A 20,056-nucleotide genomic window follows, 5' to 3' on the forward strand; every position below is an offset into this window, starting at 1 on the left:
GTCTTATGGCGAGCTGCTTGTCTGTGAATAAGAAAGCATCAAAAGCATTTGGCTTAAGCTCCTGATATTTGTACTTTGTGCCTTCTTCCCTAGAAGGGCATTCCATTATGATGTTTCCAAGTCAGGGGCTTTTATCTGTCTGTCAGTGTAGGTTGTTTGTTTTGTTTGTTTGTTTCTTTGTTTGTTTTTTAAAAGTAAACCCTGACCAGGTTTTGCTGACTCAGAAGTGGGGGGGGGGGTGCGGCAGGGAGTGGAAAGAGTGGAAGAAGGACTGGAGAGGGGGAAATCCCTTTGCCAATGATGCCTATTCTATTCTAGTGCATTTCCGCATCGTCACCCTGAACAGCAGCTTTCTTCCCGTGAATGACAAGGTGAGAATTCAGTTGGGAAGAAGGAAGGGGAGAGGGGTAGGGCAGACTGAGATAGAGCAGGGAGAAGGAGAAGAGATTCTTCCTAAGAGCGTGAAGAGGTGAAGTCCTCTGAGGAGCAGAATGCTTGTGCTAGCCTCAGGGCACAGGTCCAAAGCCTGCCAGTCCCCAGCAGCCTAAAAACAGCCAGAGGTGCCAGCTCTTAAGCTGATAGCTGCGAACATCAGTTAGGTTAATATTCCTGAGACGTGCTTGTATCCACTGCCCGTTTTAAATGTTTTCCATGTTATTTTATTTTTTATTTTTTAAAAATTTTTGAGAGAGAGAGAGCATGCGAGTGCCAGTGGGGGAGAGCAGCGGGGTGGGAGGGGGAGAGAGAGAAAGAGAGAGAGAGAGAGAGAGAGAGAGAGAGAGAGATTTCCAAGAATCTCAGGCTCATGACCTGAGCCCAAATCAAGTGATGGATGTTCAATTGACTGAGCCCCCCAGGAGCCCCTCCACTGTCGTTTTAAGAGTTTCTACAGGGGTGCTGGGTGGCTCGGTAGGTTGAGCGTCTGACTCGATTTCGGCTCAGGTCATGATTCCAGGGTTGTGGGATCGAGCCTCACATCAGGCTCCGTGCTGATGGTGGAGACTGCTTGGGATTCTCTCTCTTTGTCTCTTTCTGCCCACCGCCCCCCCCCCCTTTGTTCGCGTGTGTGCATGCACACTCTCTCTTCCTCTCTCAAATATAAACAAACAAACAAATAAATAAATAACATAGAAGAGTTTTTGAAAACTTCAAGATTTTCTCTCCAGGAGTGATACCACATGACTTTGCAGTTCAAAAATTAGAAATAATTCAGGAGGGAACGCCTGAGTGGCTCAGGCGGTTGAGCATCTGACTGAGGCTCAAGTAGTGATCTCATGGTTCGTGGGTATGAGCCCTACATCGGGCTCTGTGCTGACAGCTCAGAGTCTGGAGCCTCTTCAGATTTTGTGTCTCCTTCTCTCTCTGCCTCTCCCCTGCTTGCGCTCTGTCTCTCTCTGTCTCTGTCAAATAAACACTGGAAAAAAAAGAAATAATTCAGGAGTATTCCTAGCAAAAATTAGAAATAAGAATATCCAATCCCACCTTTTTTTTTTTTTTACACTACAAGGCAAGGTGATTTATAAAGTAGGCAATTCTCCTAAGGCTACATTACATGCCTAAGGTAAAAAAATGTGGTAACACTTGGCAATTACTTAAAGGTTCCTTAAACAACTCAGTCCCTGGAATCATAAGCCTTTTGATAGGTTTGATCTCAATTTAGGGCTTGTGTCATTTTTATATTTCTGAAACACTTACCTCACCTCTCAGACATTTCTGCTGCCTTCTTTGCCCTTCATTCACAGCCCATGATACATGATGTGTCATGAAGCTTTTAAAGATAATCATAGGGCAGCATTATTGTTATTTCCATCTCCCCTTCTCAGAGTTTCTTTCCTCTCCGTGCAGTGAACCTATGAGCTTTTTTTTTTTAACCATTATCCTCATATTTCATTTTTAGGCTGTTTTCAATTTTTTTATTTTTTAAGTTTTAATTAAAATTTTTTTTTCACTTATATCCAGGTTAGTTAGCATATAGTGCAACAATGATTTCAGGAGTAGATTCCTTAATGCCCTTTACCCATTGAGACCATCCCCCCACCCACAACCCCTCCAGTAACCCTCTGTTTGTCCTCCATATTTAAGAGTCTCTTCTGTTTTGTCCCCCTCCCTGTTTTTACATGATTTTTGTTTCCCTTCCCTTGTGTTCATCTGTTTTGTATCTTAAAGTCCTCATATGAGTGAAGCCATATGATATTTGTCTTTCTCTGACTAATTTCCCTTAGCATAATGCCCTCCAGTTCCATCCACGTAGTTGCAAATGGCAAGATTTCATTCGTTTTGATGGCTGAGTAATACTCCATTGTATATATTTACCACATCTTCTTTATCCATTCATCCATCCATGGACATTTGGGCTCTTTCCAGACTTTGGCTATTGTCGATAGCGCTGCTATAAACACGGGGGTGCACGTGTCCCTTCGAAACAGCACACCTGTATCCCTTGGATCAATACCTAGTAGTACAATTGCTGGGTTGTAGAAGCTATGAGCTTCTTGGTGAGTAGCTTCCTCTGCCATTACTTTCTTTCCCAATTTGGAATTCTTTTTAGCTTCTCCTTCCTGTCACCTGTATCCTTTCTGTATCAATCAGGTTTAATATTGACTAGTTATTTCTTAACAGACTGTTAATTCCAGAGCAGAGAGGAAAGGCTAGGGGAAAATGTGACCACAGCCCAGTATTATTTTAGACTCCACTGGCCCCTGAAGGTGCCTGAAGGTTAAGGGTCCCATTAACTACCTTTCTTCTATTATCTCTCCTCTGCTCAAATTAGACCCCATTACTGAGAGTTGTTCTGATTTCCACAGTTATTCTCTCTTTCTATCTTAAAATTACTTCTCCCCTACACCATTTCTTTAGCCAGCCCCCTACTCCAAGTTCCAAATTTGAAACTCCTGTTTGAAACACTGAAATCAACTAAAGGAATTTTACTAAGAAACTGAGGGACAAAAATTGTGAAGTTAAGCGACTGAAGTATACTTGAGATTAACCGAGCCTATCTACTTTGGTGGCAACACCCATTTATTCAGAAACCTCAGCCTACTTCCAGGTGGAAACGCTATCTTCTTACTTGAACACTTGCTGTTTTCCGGAGCCTGCTTCTAAGTAATTGGTGTTCTTCCCGCCTCTTGACTCTCCGTGTGAGGAAAGTACTTTGTTATCTGAGAAGTGTTCTTTTTCTCTAATTTTTAGCCATCCATAGTAATCTCATTTTTGTCTCCTTATTGTCTGTATAGCTCTGGTTTGTGAAAGTCTCAAGCCTCTCCTTTGACCCCGAAGGGGAATGGAATGTGCCACCTCAAAATGGGCCACTGTGGCATGTGGATTGTTTTGAACTGCGGGTAATCAAGAGCCAGCATGCTCAGGAAACATTTTTTTTTTTTACCTCTCTCTTAACTGACTGAGAGAACTGAAATAGGAGGCCTGGCCCAGTTGCCAGATATAACTTTTTTTATCTAAAGGATTTATCTGGGGGCACCTCGGTAGCTCAGTCGGTTGAGGTCCAGGTCATGATCCCAGGGTCGTGGAATGGAGCCCCAAGTCGGGCTCCATATTGAGCCTGGAGACTGCTTAAGATTCTCTCTCTGTCTCCTTCTGCCCCTCTCCCCCTGCTCCTGTGCTCTCTCGTGCATGTTCTCTCTCTCTTTCAAAAAAAAAATATTTATCTACATGGTAAGGCAAAGATTTGATTACCAACCATTTGTTCTTCTGCTCTCTCTGTGACTTGCCCGGTGTCCCTTTGAAACCCCAGGCACCTTTGCCATTCCTTAGCTCAGGATGATACAGAATCTTCAATTGCCTGACTGCCTTGGGGTCTCATTGTCTTTGTGGGGCTCCCAAATGCCAGTAATCAAATGTTTTTCTCCTGCTAATCTATCTTTGGATTACTAGGCTAGCCAAAGACACTAGAAGGGGGAAATTTTTCTGTCCCTCTAATCCTTACCTCTCATTTTTTTGGTTTTTCTGAAGAACTGCCATGATCCTTGATATCCAGGCTGACAGCTGCCTTGACATGACGTGGTGCTTGGCCCAAGAATCAAAGGCAAACACCACCTTGACTTCATTTCTGTTTCCTTCCAAGAGAGATGCAGCCCTTGAACCCTCTCTGAGACCACACATCTAAATTCCAGCTTTCAATCCCATTTAGTTTTGGTTTTTTTTTAAACGTTTATTTATTTTTGAGACAGAGAGAGACAGAGCATGAATGGGGGAGGGGCAGAAAGAGGGAGACACAGAATCTGAAACAGGCTCCAGGCTCCGAGGGGTCAGCACAGAGCCCGACGCGGGGCTCAAACTCACGGACCGCGAGATCATGACCTGAGCCGAAGTCGGATGCTCAACTGACTGAGCCACCCAGGCGCCCCAATCCCATTTAGTTTTTAAGTGTATGTAATACTACTTGGAATGCCCTGAACTTAATAGGTGTACAGTCTCTAATCTGAGTTTTAATTGCATTAACGTTTATGTATGTATGTATGTATGTATGTATGTATTTCGCATTTATTGATTTTGAGAAATGTACGAGCACATGAGCAGGGGAGGCGCAGAGAGAGAGAGGGAGAGAGAGAATCCCAGGCAGGCTCCACGCTCAGCATGGAGCCCGACTCTGGGCTTGACCCTAGGATCCTGTGATCACGAACTGGTGGAAATCACGAGCCGGATGCTCAACCGAATGAGCCACACAGGCGCCCCTGCATGTATCTCTTCAAAAGCGTATTTCAGGGGCACCTGGCTGGCTCAGTCTGTAGGGCATGCGACTCTTGATCTCGGGGATGTGAGTTTGACCCCCATGATGATTGTACAGATTGCTTGAAATCTTTAGGGGTGCCTGTGTGGCTCGACTGGTTAAGTGTCCGACTCTTGATTTTGGCTCCGGTCATGATCTCACGGTTGGTGAGATCGAGCCCCATGTCTAGCTCCGCACTGACAAGGCAGAGTGTGCTTGGGATTCTCCCTCTCCCTCTCTCACTGCCCCTTTCCCCTGTGTGTGCGCGTGCGCACACACTCTCTCTCTCAAAATAACTAAATAAACCATAAAAAAATTTTTTTTAAATCTTAAAAAAAAAAAAAGAAAAAGTACATCTTAAATAATCATGATCTCATTATCAAACCTAAGGAAATTAATAAGAATCATTTACTATCATGTAACACCTGTCTTAAGTTAGGGTTTTTTCAAATGGCTGATTTTTTTTTTTTTCAAACTAGGATCTGATTAAATTCATGCATTACATTTGATTGTTACATCTTTCAAATCTCTCATAATTTAAAATAGTCTTATTTTTTCATTGTCGCCTTATATATTTTTTAGGAGAGAGAGCGAGAGACGTGATCAGGCTAAATGACTTGTAGAATGTCCCCATTCCAGAAAATGACATTGACTTTTGAGGAAGCCTAGTTGTCTTATAGAATATTCAACGTTCTTTTTTTATTTTTTATTAAAAAAATTTTTTTTTAATGTTTATTTATTTTTGAGACAGAGAGAGAGAGAGCATGAACAGGGGAGGGTCAGAGAAAGAGGGAGGCACAGAATCTGAAACAGGCTCCAGGCTCTGAGCTGTCAGCACAGAGCTCGACGCGGGGCTTGAACTCACAGACCGCGAGATCATGACCTGAGCCGAAGTCGGACGCTTAACCGACTGAGCCACCCAGGTGCCCTTCAAGGTTCCTTTTTAAAAAAAAACTGTTTATTTATTTATTGTGAGAGACAATGAGAGGGGCAGAGAGAGGGGGAGAAAGAGAATCCCAAGCAGTCTCCATGCCCAACACAGGACTCTGATCCCCACCAACCATGAGATCATGACCTGAGCTGAAACCAAGGGTCAGACCCTCACCTGACTGAGCCGCCCACATGCTCCAAAATATCTGACATTCTTCATTCGTCTGGTTATGTCTTTCTTTGTAGTCTAACTTGCTCCCCTATGTTCTGGAAGTAGTTCTGAGGTCTTCATTAGATTTAAACTGAACCTTTTTGGCTAAAATATTTATCAGGAAATGCTGTGAACACCCAATGTATCTCTTCAGAAATACCTAATGTCAGGTTGTCCCGTTATTAGTGATGATGAGTTTGATTACTTATTTAAGGTGGTGATAGCCTAATTTCTCCAGGTAAAGGTATGTCTTCTTCTTAAAATTTTTTAAATGTTATTTATTTATTTATTTATTTATTTATTTATTTATTTATTTATTTAAATGTGAGCTCTATGCCCAACCTGTGGCTTGAATTCATTACCTCAAGGTCAAGAGTCACATGCTGTACTGACTGACCCAGCCAGGCACCCCTGTCTTTTTTTTTTTTTTTAATTAGCAAGTAATTTTGGTGACACTTTGACACTTAGCCCAATAACCCATTCACCATGAACTTAGTGGTTTTAGCGTCTATTTTCTTGAAGAAACTATACAGGGTCCTTTGATGGAACTCTTTTAAACAACGTATTTTTTAGCGGTACCTGGGTGAGTCAGTTGGTTAAGCGGCTGACTTCAGGTCATGATCTTGCGGTTCCTGGGTTTGAGCCCCACATCAGGCTCTCTGCTGTCAGCACGGAGCCTGCTTCAGATCCTCTGCCTTCCTCTCTCTCTGCCCCTCCCCTGCTCATGCTGTCTTTCTCATTCTCTTTCTCTCTCTCTCTCTCTCAAAAATAAATAAAACATTAAAAAAATTTTTTTAATGTTTTATTTATTTTTGAGACAGAGCATGAGCAGGGGAGGGGCAGAGAGAGAGGGAGACACAGAATCTGAAGCAGGCTCCAGGCTCCCAGCTGTCAGCCCAGAGCCTCAAACTCTTGAACCATGAGATTACGACCTGAGCCAAAGTCTGCACTTAACTGACTGAGCCACCCAGGCGCCCCCAATACTTTCTTTTAAGGCATGTGGTGTAGAGCACTAAGGGATGCAAAAGCATCAGAAGCTTCATTTCTTCAGTTTCTGGAGACTGGCAATCCCTTTGAGGAAATCTCTTCTCTCTCCTCCCCTAGCCAATAAGCTTTTGCTCATTGTTACCCTTATGGAGGCACCAAACAGCCATTTAGAAAGGCTCAGAGAAAGACAGACCTTGTGAATTTTTTTTTTTTTTTTTAGAGGGAGGGCACAAGTGAGAGGGTGGAGAGACAGAATCCCATGAGGGGCAGAGAGAGGGAGAGAGAAGCAGGGCTCACCCGAAGTGGGGCTCAAACTCACCAACCGTAAGATCATGACCCGAGCCTCAGCCAGATGCTTAACCAACTGAGCCACCCAGGTGGCCCCTTGTGAACCTTTTGCTTTCGGCCCATCCTTATTGAGTATCCTGCTTTAACCCACGTTGTCTGGTTTTCCTTTTCAGTACTCCATGGTGGAACTGCAGGTAGGTAGAAGTTTCCTTTCCTTTTCTGTCAGCTATGGAAAAGGGGAGATGATTTCGGTGCTCAACCCCGACGCCAGAAACCACTCTGAGATGTTGGCCCAGTGCCCAAGATGGAGCCCGCGGCCCAGCACCCACAATTCCCCCCAAGCCATGCCTGCTCTCTGGCCTGTGCTCTCCCACCCTCTCAGGCCTGAACCTCTGTAGATAAGGACACACTGCCCTGCGGCCACCAGCCTTCCCACTCTGATTCCTGTGACTTCTCTTCTCCATGCGAGTTCCACTGGGCTCAGTTCTGTACTCCTCTTATTGTCATGGCCGTTCTTGTAGACGCTCAGCAGTTGGCTATGACGTGAATACCTGTGGGCAGTGCTGAGAAGGACAGGGACCAGAAAGTTGGAATATCTCATGGCATCGCCTCCATTGTTCTGTTACCTTATCTGTCAGGTAGCTTACGATAAATTCCCTCAGCATTACCCCTACATAGGCACCGAGAACAAACAACTCTCTGTAAAGGCCATCCTAAAGCCCACTTTCTGAAACTGACAATAACACCTTAGAGGACTCGATCTGACTCTTTGAATCCACAAGGATGCTTTTCTTCCCCAGTGGGGTCCGGCCCTATAGGAAAATTTATTTAGCAACAAGAAAACTATAAATGAAAACTTAGCCACAAAGAAAATTATGAATGAAACAGGGGGCCCTTCTTCCTGGACGCAGACCACGGAGGTCATGAATCCCAGGGAGTGGGATTCTTTACCTGCGCTTTGTGTCTTTACCTGCTTTTTGTAGTGCAGAGCGAGAGACGGGCAGGTACGTCATGAAGTTTCTTTTTAATGAACGCAGGACCCAAATAGCAACAGGATTGCCCAGTGGCTGGAAGTGATGCCGGAGCAAGGCATTGCAGACCTGTCCTTCCAACTGGCCCCAGAGGCAACGCTGGGGACCTATACCGTGGCAGTGGCTGGGGGCAAGACCTTTGGCACCTTCCTTGTGGAAGAATATGGTAGGTGGGAGAATCAGCAGGTCAGAGCGTTGGACAGAATCTTGCCCCCAAGTCAACAAAGGTACAGTAAAATATACTACGGGGAGGGATTCTTGATTCGTTTTTGAATCCTGGCTAAGCCAGCTAATAACGTTAGGAGCAGTTTTGCCTTGCTCGTCCCCTCCCTTAACTTAATTCATTTAATTATCACTGTTTCTATGTCCCTCTGTCTACTGTCGGTAGGGTCAAATCCTTTTTCTTGCCCATTTTTGTTTCCACTCTCCCCAGTGCTGCCTAAGTTTCAGGTGGATGTGGTGGAACCCAAGCAGTTATGGACCGTGGAGGAGTCCTTCTTAGTGAAAATTTGTTGTAGGTGAGACTAAAGCTCTGGATCTGGTGGAGATTACAGCTATATGGAGAAGAGTGACAGGGGAGAGTGGTTATGGAGGCGGTGGTTAAGACTCGAGACATTTTATGCGGTCCAGAGCCGTGACTTCTCCCAGAACACATTTTCTTTTTTTGTTGTGTTTTTTTGGGGGGTTTTGTGTTTTTTGTGTTTTGTTTTAGAAAGAGAGAGAGTGAGAGGGCACTCAAACGGGGAGGGGGGGGGAGGAGACAGAGAGAGAGAGAGAGAGGGAGAGACTCTTAACCAGGGTCCACAGTCCACGCTCAGCACAGTGTCTGACATGGGGTTCGATCCCATGACCCTGGGATCATGATCTGAGCTGAAATCAAGAGTTGGACAGTCAACCGGCTGAGCTACCCAGGTGCCCCTACATTTTCTTTTTTTTTTTCCTTATTTATTTATTTATTTATGTATTTATTTTTGAGGGAGAAAGTGTGCGTGAGCGGGGGAGGGGCAGAGAGAGAGAGAGGGAGGCAGACGATCCAAAGCAGGTTCAGCCCTGTCAGCAGCCAGTAAGCCCACCGTGGGACTCAGACTCATGAACGGTGAGATCATGACCTGAGCGGAAGTCAGACGCTCCACTGACTATGCCACCCAGATGCCCCTCAGCATTGTTAGTTAGTGTCTGCTTTGTGCGGAACACAACAGTGAATCCCATGAGAAATCGGGGTAAGGAGAAAGAAAAGCATCGATCTCGGTCCTTCGGATGGTATTTGTTGTGTGGTGGCCGACACCCCAAGGCTTTGGGTAAAGCAGGGAAGTGGACCAGACTAGTGAAGGGTAGGACAGTCAATGCTTCCAGAGGCTGGAGTACGGAAAAGAAGGAAAAGTGGTGTTTCGGAAGAGGAGGGCTGGATCTCAAGTGGAATCTCCCAACTCTGACTTGCCATGCTTCTCTGGGTTAGGTACACCTACGGAAAGCCCATGCGAGGGGCAGCACAGGTATCCGTGTGTCAAAAGGCGTATACTCACCATTTTCCAGAGGCAGAATGGGAACAGCTACCCGACAGATGCAAGAACTTTTCTGGACAGGTGAGTAAAGGGGATGTAGCAAGGGAAACTTACTCCTGTGTCCGAAAGTAACTAAGCACCAATATACCAATATAGAAAAGTAGTAAAAACCCCAAAGTAGGAACCTTTTCACACAATCGTCGTCCCAGTTCCAAAGCACAAGGCAGTCTTCTTTATTCTAAACAGGTGAAGTCTTTTAGAATCTGCCCTGGAGTCGAGAAATTAAGCTAAATCCTTGTGAGGCACAATTTTCCTGCCCTGCAGTTGGTTTTTCTCCCCCTGTCCGATCTTGGAGCTTCAACGTTGCTTCATGATTATCTGTGTCGGAGGAGAGTTTTTCTTTCTTTCTTTCTTTTTTTTTTTTTTTAACGTTTATTTATTTTTGAGACAGAGAGAGACAGAGCATGAACAGGGGAGGGGCAGAGAGAAAGGGAGATACAGAATCGGAAGCAGGCTCCAGGCTCCGAGCCATCAGCCCAGAGCCCGACATGGGGCTCGAACTCACGGACCGTGAGATCGTGACCTGAGCTGAAGTCGGACGCCCGACTGAGCCACCCAGGCGCCCCATAGAGAGTTTTTCTTTCTTAAACGTGGCGAAACTAAAGTATGGAGATCAGAATTTCTGTCCATGGTATATTATCAAGTGGGAGTAGAAGTTAGGTGATTCATCCTCCCTTTCTCTCTCCCTGATTGCCTCACTAGACTGACAAATCAGGATGCTTCTCAGCTTCCGTGGATATGTCCACCTTCAACCTCACTGGTTACACGTACAGCCACAGCATCAATATTGTGGCTACCGTGGTGGAGGAAGGAACAGGTAAGTTGGACACGCCTGCCTTCATTAAGAAAAGAGACAGGAGAGGGGCGCCTGGGTGGCTCAGTCGGTTAAGTGGCCGACTTCGGCTCAGGTCATGATCTCGCCGTCCGTGAGTTCGAGCCCCGCGTCGGGCTCTGCGTTGACAGCTCAGAGCCTGGAGCCTGTTTCAGATTCTGTGTCTCCCTCTCTCTGACCCTCCCCCGTTCATGCTCTGTCTCTCTCTGTCTCAAAAATAAATAAATGTTAAAAAAAAAAAATTTTTTTTTAAAAAAATAATAAATAAAGAAAGAAAGAAAAGAAAAGAGACAGGAGAAGGGCTGTCCTAGGAACAGACCCATCGAGAGGGCTCAAGACCTACCCTCATTAGTGTTTGGGAACGAGTCTGTTCTTAGTTCACCGTCAAAGAGAAATGCCGGATTCCAATCTGTCATTCACTACCTATTTCCCCAAAAGTTTGGGGAGGAGGAGTTCGTTTGGATCTTTGGCCGGAAATGTGTTCAGTTTCATACGTCCAAGGTGGCACTGTCCTTTCAGGGATTTTACGTTACACACACAGGGTGTTTAGGTCATCATACGTCTGGTTTCCCTCTTCAGGAGCAGAGGCCAATACCACTCAGGATATCTACATTTCTTCAGAAATGGGATCGATAACCTTTGAAGACACCAAAAATTTTTATTACCCCAATTTCCCCTTCACTGGGAAGGTAGGTTGAAACTTGTCTCTACACCCAAAAGGTGCTTAACCATCCGCTGTTGCCTTCTTCCTGGAGACATATAATAATAGCTCATTTAACATTTTTTTCTCAGTCCTTTACGTGTATTCGCCTGTCTAATCTTTACAACGATCCGATGAGGTAGACACTATTATTGGTCCCGTTTTACCGATGAGGAGACTGAGGCACAGAGAGGTTAAATGATTTTCCAAAAGTTATACAGCTAGTAAGTGGCACCTAGGATGAAACCCAGGCAGACCGCATCCAGAGTATATAGTCTTAATTCCTTGGGTTGTGCTGCCTTTAGTCTCCCATGAGATGTGCCTTGAATATTAATGTGACTTCATTGCCTTTCCCAGTGCCCGGGACTCGTACTCTAATGTCCAAATCTTTGAATTTTAGATCTGCACGGTATCTGGAGAAATCATCTAGTCTCCTCATCTAAGCAAGATTAAACGTGCCTTAACAGGGAGCCAATTATCGCTCCTTAAGCAGTTTCTTCGGAGATTTAAAATTTTCCTTTGTTGGAGTCTTCTTTCTGATACTTAACAATCTGTCCGTCTCTCCAGTTTATCTTTGTTAACGTCCCAAACAGTCGTTCAACACAATAATGTAGCATACTTCTAGATCTATTTAAATCAATCCTTAGCCATCTTGTCTCTAGACCAAGGGTAGATCCAGATTCTCTGGGAGCCTATGGATTATAAATTTGGGAGTGGAAGGGGATTCTCTCTCTAAAAAAAAATAATAATAATAATGTACAGAGAGGGGCGCCTGGGTGGCTCGGTTAAGCGTCCGACTTCGGCTCAGGTCATGATCTCACGGTCCGTGAGTTCGAGCCCCGCGTCGGGCTCTATGCTGACAGCTCAGAGCCTGGAGCCTGTTTCAGATTCTGTGTCTCCCTCTCTCTCTGCCCCTCCCCTGTTCATGCTCTGTCTCTCTCTGTCTCAAAAATAAATAAACGTTAAAAAAAAAAAATGTAGAGAGCCTTGGAGGGGGGGAACCTGTGTAAATGAAGGGTCCTGAAGCTTCATTAGCTACGTGACAAATCTACTCCTGCTCCAGGCTGAGCTGCTTCTGTTTGCTTCTCACTTCCCCACAGATGTCAGGTTCCAATGCTTGAATCGCATCTACTTGTTTCTGGACTCTTTCGTGAAATGTATTCTTAGAGTTTCTTTTCTCACCTCACTTCACCTCATACTTGAACCGACTCCAAACCTAACCCTAATTCATGCCCTCATAACCTTCACCCTTTAGATAAGAGTTAGGGGCCATGACGGCTCCCCCCTCAAGAATCATTCAGTATTCCTGGTGATTTCCGGCATAAATGGAACCACCAACCAGACCCTAACTACTGACAACGATGGCCTTGCTCCCTTCGAGCTGGATACAGTCAGTTGGAATGGGAGAGATATTTCTCTGGAGGTAAGCACCGAAGAGGACACGCTTTCCGGTAAGGCTTCCCTGAAGGAAAACCTCAAACTTTTCCTGTTCTCTCCCCTCCTCCCTCATTTGTCATTCTGTCAGCATCATTCACCAGTCCTGCTTCCCAGTTGACAAAAACTTTTGTTGGCCTTTAATATCAACCGAATAAATTTTCCTTCAGGTAAACAATGTTATTTCTACTAATTCAGCGTACGACTTATCCTCATCTCTATTTGATCCCATATTTAAAATCAGCGTAGGGAGAGGGCACCTGGGTGGCTCAGTTGGTTGAGCATCCAAATTCGGCTCAGGTCATGATCTCGAGGTTTGTGAGTTCGGGCCCCGCGTCGGGCTCTCTGCTGTCAGTGTAGCACCCGCTTCAGATCCTTTGTCCCCTTCTCTCTCGCTCTCTCTGCCCCTCCCCTGCTTGCTATCTCTCTCTCAAGAATAAATAAACATGAAAAAACAAATAAAATAAAAGTAGAGTAGGGAGGACAAGATAACTCAGAGTCATTTTCTTCCCTCTCTGTCCCTCCCTCCACCCGCTCTGGGGCCAGTACTCATAAACATGGCAAAGAAGGAAACTCTGTGTTTTGGATAACTTCCAGGGAAGGCAACTCATACCAGTTATCAGCTGTGACACGATGCTGCGCAACAAACAACCACAAAACTTTAGTATTATACAACCACAAGTGTGTCCCTCTAGGGGACTTCTTGTCCCTCTGGGGTAGTCAGGCAGCTCTGCTGGTCTTGAGAGGGGGTGTGGTTCTTACATGCTGTGGCCCAACCGGCTGATGAAGGCCAGGCTCGCACGTCCCAGCAAACTAGTTCGGGTACATTCTTACAGCCATGACGGGGAGCAAGAGGAAAGGTCGACACGCAAGGGCTCTTCCAAGCCTCTCCTTCTCTTGCATATGCTCACATCCCGTTCCCGACAAGTCACATGGTGGGTCTGCAGTTAGACTAACAGGGCAACACAAGACTACGTGGCAGAGGGCATTAATACCCGAGGGATGGATTGGGCCCATTAGTGCCATCGTTCACCATGCTGCTTAAGCAAACACATACAATTTGTGTGGTGGCTCATTTAAGTAATTGTTTACATAAGGCCTCACTCAGTCACTCTACTTAGAAATAATCTTCATTTTTTTCCCCCTCTTCTTTTTTTTTTTTTTTTTTAATTTTTATGTGAATTCTAGCTAGTTAACATACAGTACAATATTGGTTTCAGGAGTAGAGTTTAGTGATTCATCACTTACAGACAACGCCCAGTGCTCATCCCAGCGAGTGCCCTCCTCAATGCCCATCACCCATTTAGCCCACCCTCTACTCACCTCCCTCCATCAACCCTCAGTTTGCTCCCTGTTAAGAAGCTCTTATGGTTTGGGGCCCCCGGGTGGCTCAGTCGGTTAAGCGTCCGACTTTGGCTCAGGTCCTGATCTCACAGTTCGTGGGTTTGAGCCCCGCGTCGGGCTCTGTGCTGACAGCTCGGAGCCTGGAGCCTGCTTCGGATTCTGTGTCTCCCTCTCTCTCTGCCCCACCTCCACTCGCACTCTGCCTCTGTCTCTCTGAAAAATAAATAAACATTTAAAAAAATTAAAAAAAAAAAAGAAACTCTTATGGTTTGTTTCCCTCTCTCTCTCTTTTTTCCTTCCCCCCCTTCTCATATGTTCATCTCTTTTGTTCCTTGATAGAAATGATTATTTTTAAAATTTTTTTAACGTTTATTTATTAAAAAAAAATTTTTTTTTAACGTTTATTTATTTTTGAGACAAAGAGAGACAGAGCATGAACGGGGGAGGGTCAGAGAGAGGGAGACACAGAATCTGAAACAGGCTCCAGGCTCTGAGCTGTCAGCACAGAGCCCGACGCGGGGCTCGAACTCACGGACCGTGAGATCATGACCTGAGCCGAAGTCGGCCACTTAACCGACTGAGCCACCCAGGCGCCCCTAGAAATGATTATTTTTAGCCTTACTATCCTTTACACCTGGTTTTCTTATCCCTAGGATGGATTCTTTGGTTTCTGTGTAATCTTAGTCATGCTTATCTACATCTCTTGCATCAGTCCGTGAAGGTTTATCACCCCCAATTGAGCATCACTTGAAAACTATAATTTCACTCGTCTACATACCAAAGTGCTGCTGCACATAACCACTGTTACGGATTCCTCAATCATCCTTAGCTGGACCTCTAGTAAAACATCCACATGCCATTCTTAGGCAGTGAAGATTTGAGAGAGATGGTTTTGAAAACCATAAGAAGTCCATGGGGTTACTATGGTGGGGGCATGTGTTAAAAGCCTTTTTCTTTCTCTGTTCTTAGGGCAGATTCCAAATGGAAGATCTGGTATATAAGCCAGAACAGGTGCCTCATTACTACCAGAATGACTATCTTCACCTGCAGCCCTTCTACAACACAACTCGTAGCTTCCTTGGCATCCACCAGCCAAACGGAGTCTTGGCATGTGGCCAGCCCCAGGAAGTGCTGGTGGATTATTACATTGATCCCGCCGATGCGATCCCTGCCCAGGAAGTCATCTTCTCCTACTATGTGAGACAGGGCAATGAGGGCTGGGGAAAGTGCACGAGGGAAGGAAAGGAAATGAGGAGAGTGAGACAGAGAGGGTGATTTATGTCTAGAGACACAGTGCAAGTCACGTGGGTAATTTCAAAACGTTTAGAAGCCGCAGTTAAAAAAATTAAAAGAATAGGTCACACTAATTTAAAAAATACATTTTAGGGGCACCTGGCTGGCTCAGTCAGGGGAAGAGGCAGCTCTTGCTCTTAGGGTCATGAGTTCAAGCCCCACACTGGGTGTAGAGATTATATATATATAATATTATGCATATGTGTATATGTAATATATGTATATATACATATATATAAACACATATACATAATATATAATACATACATATACGTATAATAATACATATATATGTATATATACACATATATACATAATATGTAATACATATATGTATAATAATATATATGTATATATACACATATACATAATATATAATACATACATGTATAATAATACATATACATGTATATATACACACATACATAATATATAATACATACATATATGTATAATAATACATACATATGTATATACACACATATATACATAATATATAATACATAGATGTATAATAATACATATATGTATATATACACATATACATAATATAACACATACATATATGTATAATAATACATATATGTATATATACACATATATACATAATATACAATACATATATGTATAATAATATATGTATATACATACATATATGTATAATAATACATATATGTGTGTATATATACACACATATACATAATATATAATACATACATATGTATGATAATACATATATGTATATACACACATATACATAATATATAATCATACATATATGTATAATAATACATATATGGATATATACACATATATACATAATATATAATACATATATGTATAATAATACATATCTATATGTGTATATATACACACATATATACATAATATATAATACATACATATATGTACGTATATGTGTGTATATATACGCACACACATATGTATATATATACACACATATACACACGTGTATATACACGTATATATGTATACATTTAACCCAGTGTATCCAACATATGATCGTGTCAACCTGAAATCAACACCAAAATTATTAATAGATATTTTACACTTCTTGTTTAGCTGAGTTCCAAATCTCTGAAACTCAAAGTATGTATTTTCTAGTAGCCACCTTTCAAGGGCTCCAGCAGTCACATGTGGCTCGTGCTACTGTATTGCACAGTGTCGGTGTAAAGGATGGGGGTGGATGTGAAAAAAAAGAGATTTTAGAAAGGAGCCCAGGGAAACTGTCTGGGAAGATAAAACGAAGAATTAAGGAGAACACATTGCTGGTCAGGGCTGAATGGGAGCTGGGTGCGTGAATGGGGGAGAGGGTGCGGAGGGGCTGGGACTCAGAACAGATTTTATTCTGTGATTCACTGGTCAGTAATTTAAAAATAGATGATAAAGGTTAAAATTAACATTGATAGCAGGTTTGTGGTGTGAGTAAAATCACAACTTGTGGCTTGATAAGCGGCTTTACTGGTCACCTTGGTGATAGCAGGGAATTAGATTTGTGTAAAGCCCGGGTTTGCCGGGGCCCAGAGTCTCTATTCTTTTATCACCCTCTCCAAGTTTCTGAGGGATTTTCTCCCCATTGATTCATTTCAGTGTCTTCGCGCAGAAACAATCATCCTGACCAAACAGGATGAGGAGGGGTAGACAACATAAGGAGTCAGAGTGCTAACACGGGCACTGTCTTCGGGACAGGAGTGTGGGGACAGCGGGGGGGCGGGTGGATGGGCTGATCAGTGTGGAAGGGCTGAGGGCCAGCTGAGAGTCTGAAGAGCCGGCCCTAGAGCCCTTGACTGCAGTCTGAGCTGACAGCCTGCTTAGAAACAGTTTCACTGAATTTGGTTTCAAGTGAGTGAACAGGGAGAGTTCGACGAGGGGATTTCTCCCCCAAAGAGTCAAATGTCAGAAGGGCTCAAGGCAGTTTAAAGTGCACTCGTTTCCATTGAATTTTGAATCAAGCGATTAAAAAAAAAAAGTTATGAAGACGGATGGATTTTGGGTTAACTTCATGTTACAAGGAGTATAAGAGAATAAAACCTGGAGACCTTCAAGAATCGGTGGACAGCTCTCTATTGTGAAGAATGGCTTCTGTTCCGTTTGGCCCCGAAGTAATGATGACCTTTGTCTCCTCCCATCCATGGCCGGGGTTCTCGGGAGCGCCTCCAAGAGGAAGGGTCATCAAGGCTCATGGTGCCATCCGACATTTGACAAACTGACGGACGCGGCATGAAGCAATGAGCCAGGCTCTGGAACTAAGAAAGGAGACTTTCCTTATGGAACTAAGAAAGGAGACTTTCCTTATGCAGAGAGGCAGGGATGCTCCACAAGTAGGGTCCCATAACTTCTGTGCGGTTGATGATTTTTTTTTTCTTTTCTCTTTTTTAGGTAGTGGGGAAAGGGCGTTTGGAGATAGAGGGGCAGAAACACCTGAATTCTGAGAAGGAAGGTGAGTGTTTAGGCTTCCACTGAAAGATGAAAGGATATCTTCAACTTCCAGGAAGCTCTTGTTATCCCAGAAGCAACAGAGAAGAAGCAATGAGAGAATACCACTGATCGCCACAGAGCAGGAGAATGGGGAGGCCGCAGCTAGGGCAATGAGAGGCGTAGACTTGTGGTTGGAGGTCATTCATTGGTGGACGAGCGCGCATTCTCATCCCTGTGTATCCCCTCTTCTTTTCCAGGAACGAAAGGCTCCTTCTCCATCTCACTGACCTTCACTTCCAGACTAGCCCCTCATCCTTCTCTGGTGATCTATGCCATTTTTCCCAGCGGAGCGGTTATAGCCGACAAAATTCAGTTCTCAGTAGAGATGTGTTTTGACAATCAGGTAAAATGGCAGTTGAGGAAGGTGAAGAAAAGGTCTGGGCAGAGAGAGAGAGAGAGAGAGAGATATCTGGTGTATGCTGGGGCTGGAGATCAGGCAGGGACAGAGGAATAGGAAGATAATAGGGAGGCGGATGTCATTATCGTATTTATATCTTCAGGATGTTTTGTGGAAATCGCTCTCTTTCTTTTTAGAAAGTCATGCCGGGGAAACTGTGTATCCTACCCAGGTCTTCTTTCTTTTTAGTTTCGGCCTCGTAAACTTTCTGTGTTATTCTGTGCTGTGCTGCTCGCTTTTTCCAGCTGTACCGCAAGGGCACTAGTTCTAAAAGGGCCAGACTTAAAAAAAAAAAAAAAAAAAAAAAAAAAAAAAAAATCAGTATAAAAGTGAAGGAATGGGCCCCGATGCCAGAACTGGGGCATATTGGCAGATGAGGCAAATTATGTTGTTTCTCCCCGTCTCCGGGCTGACCTGATCCCCAAGTTATACTTTTCCCTTCCCCAGGTTTCCCTTGGCTTCTCACCTTCCCAGCAGCTTCCAGGAGCAGATGTGGAACTACAGCTGCAGGCAGCTCCTGGGTCCCTGTGTGCAGTCCGGGCGGTGGATAAGAGTGTCTCACTGCTGAGGCCAGAGAGAGAGCTGAGCAACAATTCTGTGAGTAGTCTGCTACTGGGGCGGGAAGAGAAGACAGCGTGACTGCATTCGAACAAAAGATGGATTTCAGGGAGTGAGAAAGAAAGGCTGAGGGAAAGCCTGAGCTTTTCTACCATAAGGTGGTAGAAAAGCTGGTGGGGAAACAGAGGTAAACTGATGACATGAGAAAGGCAGGGCTCATGTGGGCATAGAAGTAGGAAAGATGTAATAGGAGATAAGGGTGACAGATTATTGAAGAAGGTGAGAAAGAGGGGGGGCCTGGGTGGCTCAGTCGGTTAAGTGTCTGACTCTTGATTCTGGCTCAGGTCACAATCTCGTGGTTCGTGAGTTCGAGCGCCCCGAGCTCTGTGCTGTCAGCACAGAGCCTGCTTGGAATCTTCTCTCTCTCTCTCTCTGCCCCTCCCCCGTTCACGCACATTTCTCTCTCTCTCAAAATAAAGAAATGAGCTTTAAAAAAACCTTTAAAAAATGGTGAAAAAGGGGTCAAAAATGTAAAGGTAGGGGAGATTTTGTGATGCAATAAATACAGGAAGATTTCGGGACTAACGAAGAGAAATAATACAAGGGCGGTGAGCTGTGGCACCACAGTCCGAGAGAAGTTTCTCTACTGATTTCACTGTGTCAATAGTTTATTTCCTTTTCCCTTCCTGTTTCAGATCTATAGGATGTTCTCATTCTGGTATGGTCACTACCCCCATCAGGTGGCTGAATATGATGAGTGTCCAATGTCTGGCTTCTGGAACTCTCCACAAACCCTCTCGGTTATGTGGAGGCCTTGGTTCTCTGAACGTGTGGACCTTTTCCATTTTTTCCAGGTAGATGTTCTTACCCGTTTTGTTCTTGTAGAAACAATGGTGGTGGTGGGCGGAGGAAATTCCTTAACTAAAAAAAGCAGAGAGACTCATGTGGGCACTGAGGGGATAAAACCTTGGAAGAAACTCCTAATATGTGAGGTAGCCTCTCCTGGTCCTTATCCTTGAAGAAGGTACCCAACTGCCCAACTGCATTGGAAGAGGGCCACCGTGAGAGGCTGTGTGCAGCCTCTTTCCATCATTATAAACAATACGTGAGTAGAAGTTAAGTACTTTATGAGTAGGAGTTGGGGATGCCGAAGCCTAAGTCTGACCGGAAGTCTCTGAAGTCAGGAACCATGTCTTGTCCATATTTGTATTCTCTCTAATGACTGATCCTTCATAATACTCAATGTGTTTTTGTTGAATTGACTGAG

General features: G+C 44.3%; 1 protein-coding gene across 1 annotated transcript in view; it reads left to right on the top strand.

Annotated features, from left to right (window-relative positions):
- The window catches only part of A2ML1 (alpha-2-macroglobulin like 1), a 42,611-nt gene that overhangs the window by 1,584 nt on the left and 20,971 nt on the right, over positions 1 to 20,056 (top strand). Inside the window, exons 4-16 of the mRNA XM_042945746.1 lie at positions 319 to 371; positions 7,313 to 7,333; positions 8,177 to 8,336; positions 8,604 to 8,688; positions 9,627 to 9,753; positions 10,435 to 10,549; positions 11,144 to 11,253; positions 12,520 to 12,687; positions 15,012 to 15,239; positions 17,736 to 17,796; positions 18,032 to 18,177; positions 18,679 to 18,828; positions 19,485 to 19,643. Of these exons, the coding sequence (XP_042801680.1) occupies positions 319 to 371; positions 7,313 to 7,333; positions 8,177 to 8,336; positions 8,604 to 8,688; positions 9,627 to 9,753; positions 10,435 to 10,549; positions 11,144 to 11,253; positions 12,520 to 12,687; positions 15,012 to 15,239; positions 17,736 to 17,796; positions 18,032 to 18,177; positions 18,679 to 18,828; positions 19,485 to 19,643 (1,583 nt within the window). The remainder of the gene's footprint in view (positions 1 to 318; positions 372 to 7,312; positions 7,334 to 8,176; positions 8,337 to 8,603; positions 8,689 to 9,626; positions 9,754 to 10,434; positions 10,550 to 11,143; positions 11,254 to 12,519; positions 12,688 to 15,011; positions 15,240 to 17,735; positions 17,797 to 18,031; positions 18,178 to 18,678; positions 18,829 to 19,484; positions 19,644 to 20,056) is intronic.

The sequence above is a fragment of the Panthera leo genome, chromosome B4, assembly GCF_018350215.1.
Source record: "Panthera leo isolate Ple1 chromosome B4, P.leo_Ple1_pat1.1, whole genome shotgun sequence".
Taxonomy (NCBI): domain Eukaryota; kingdom Metazoa; phylum Chordata; class Mammalia; order Carnivora; family Felidae; genus Panthera; species Panthera leo.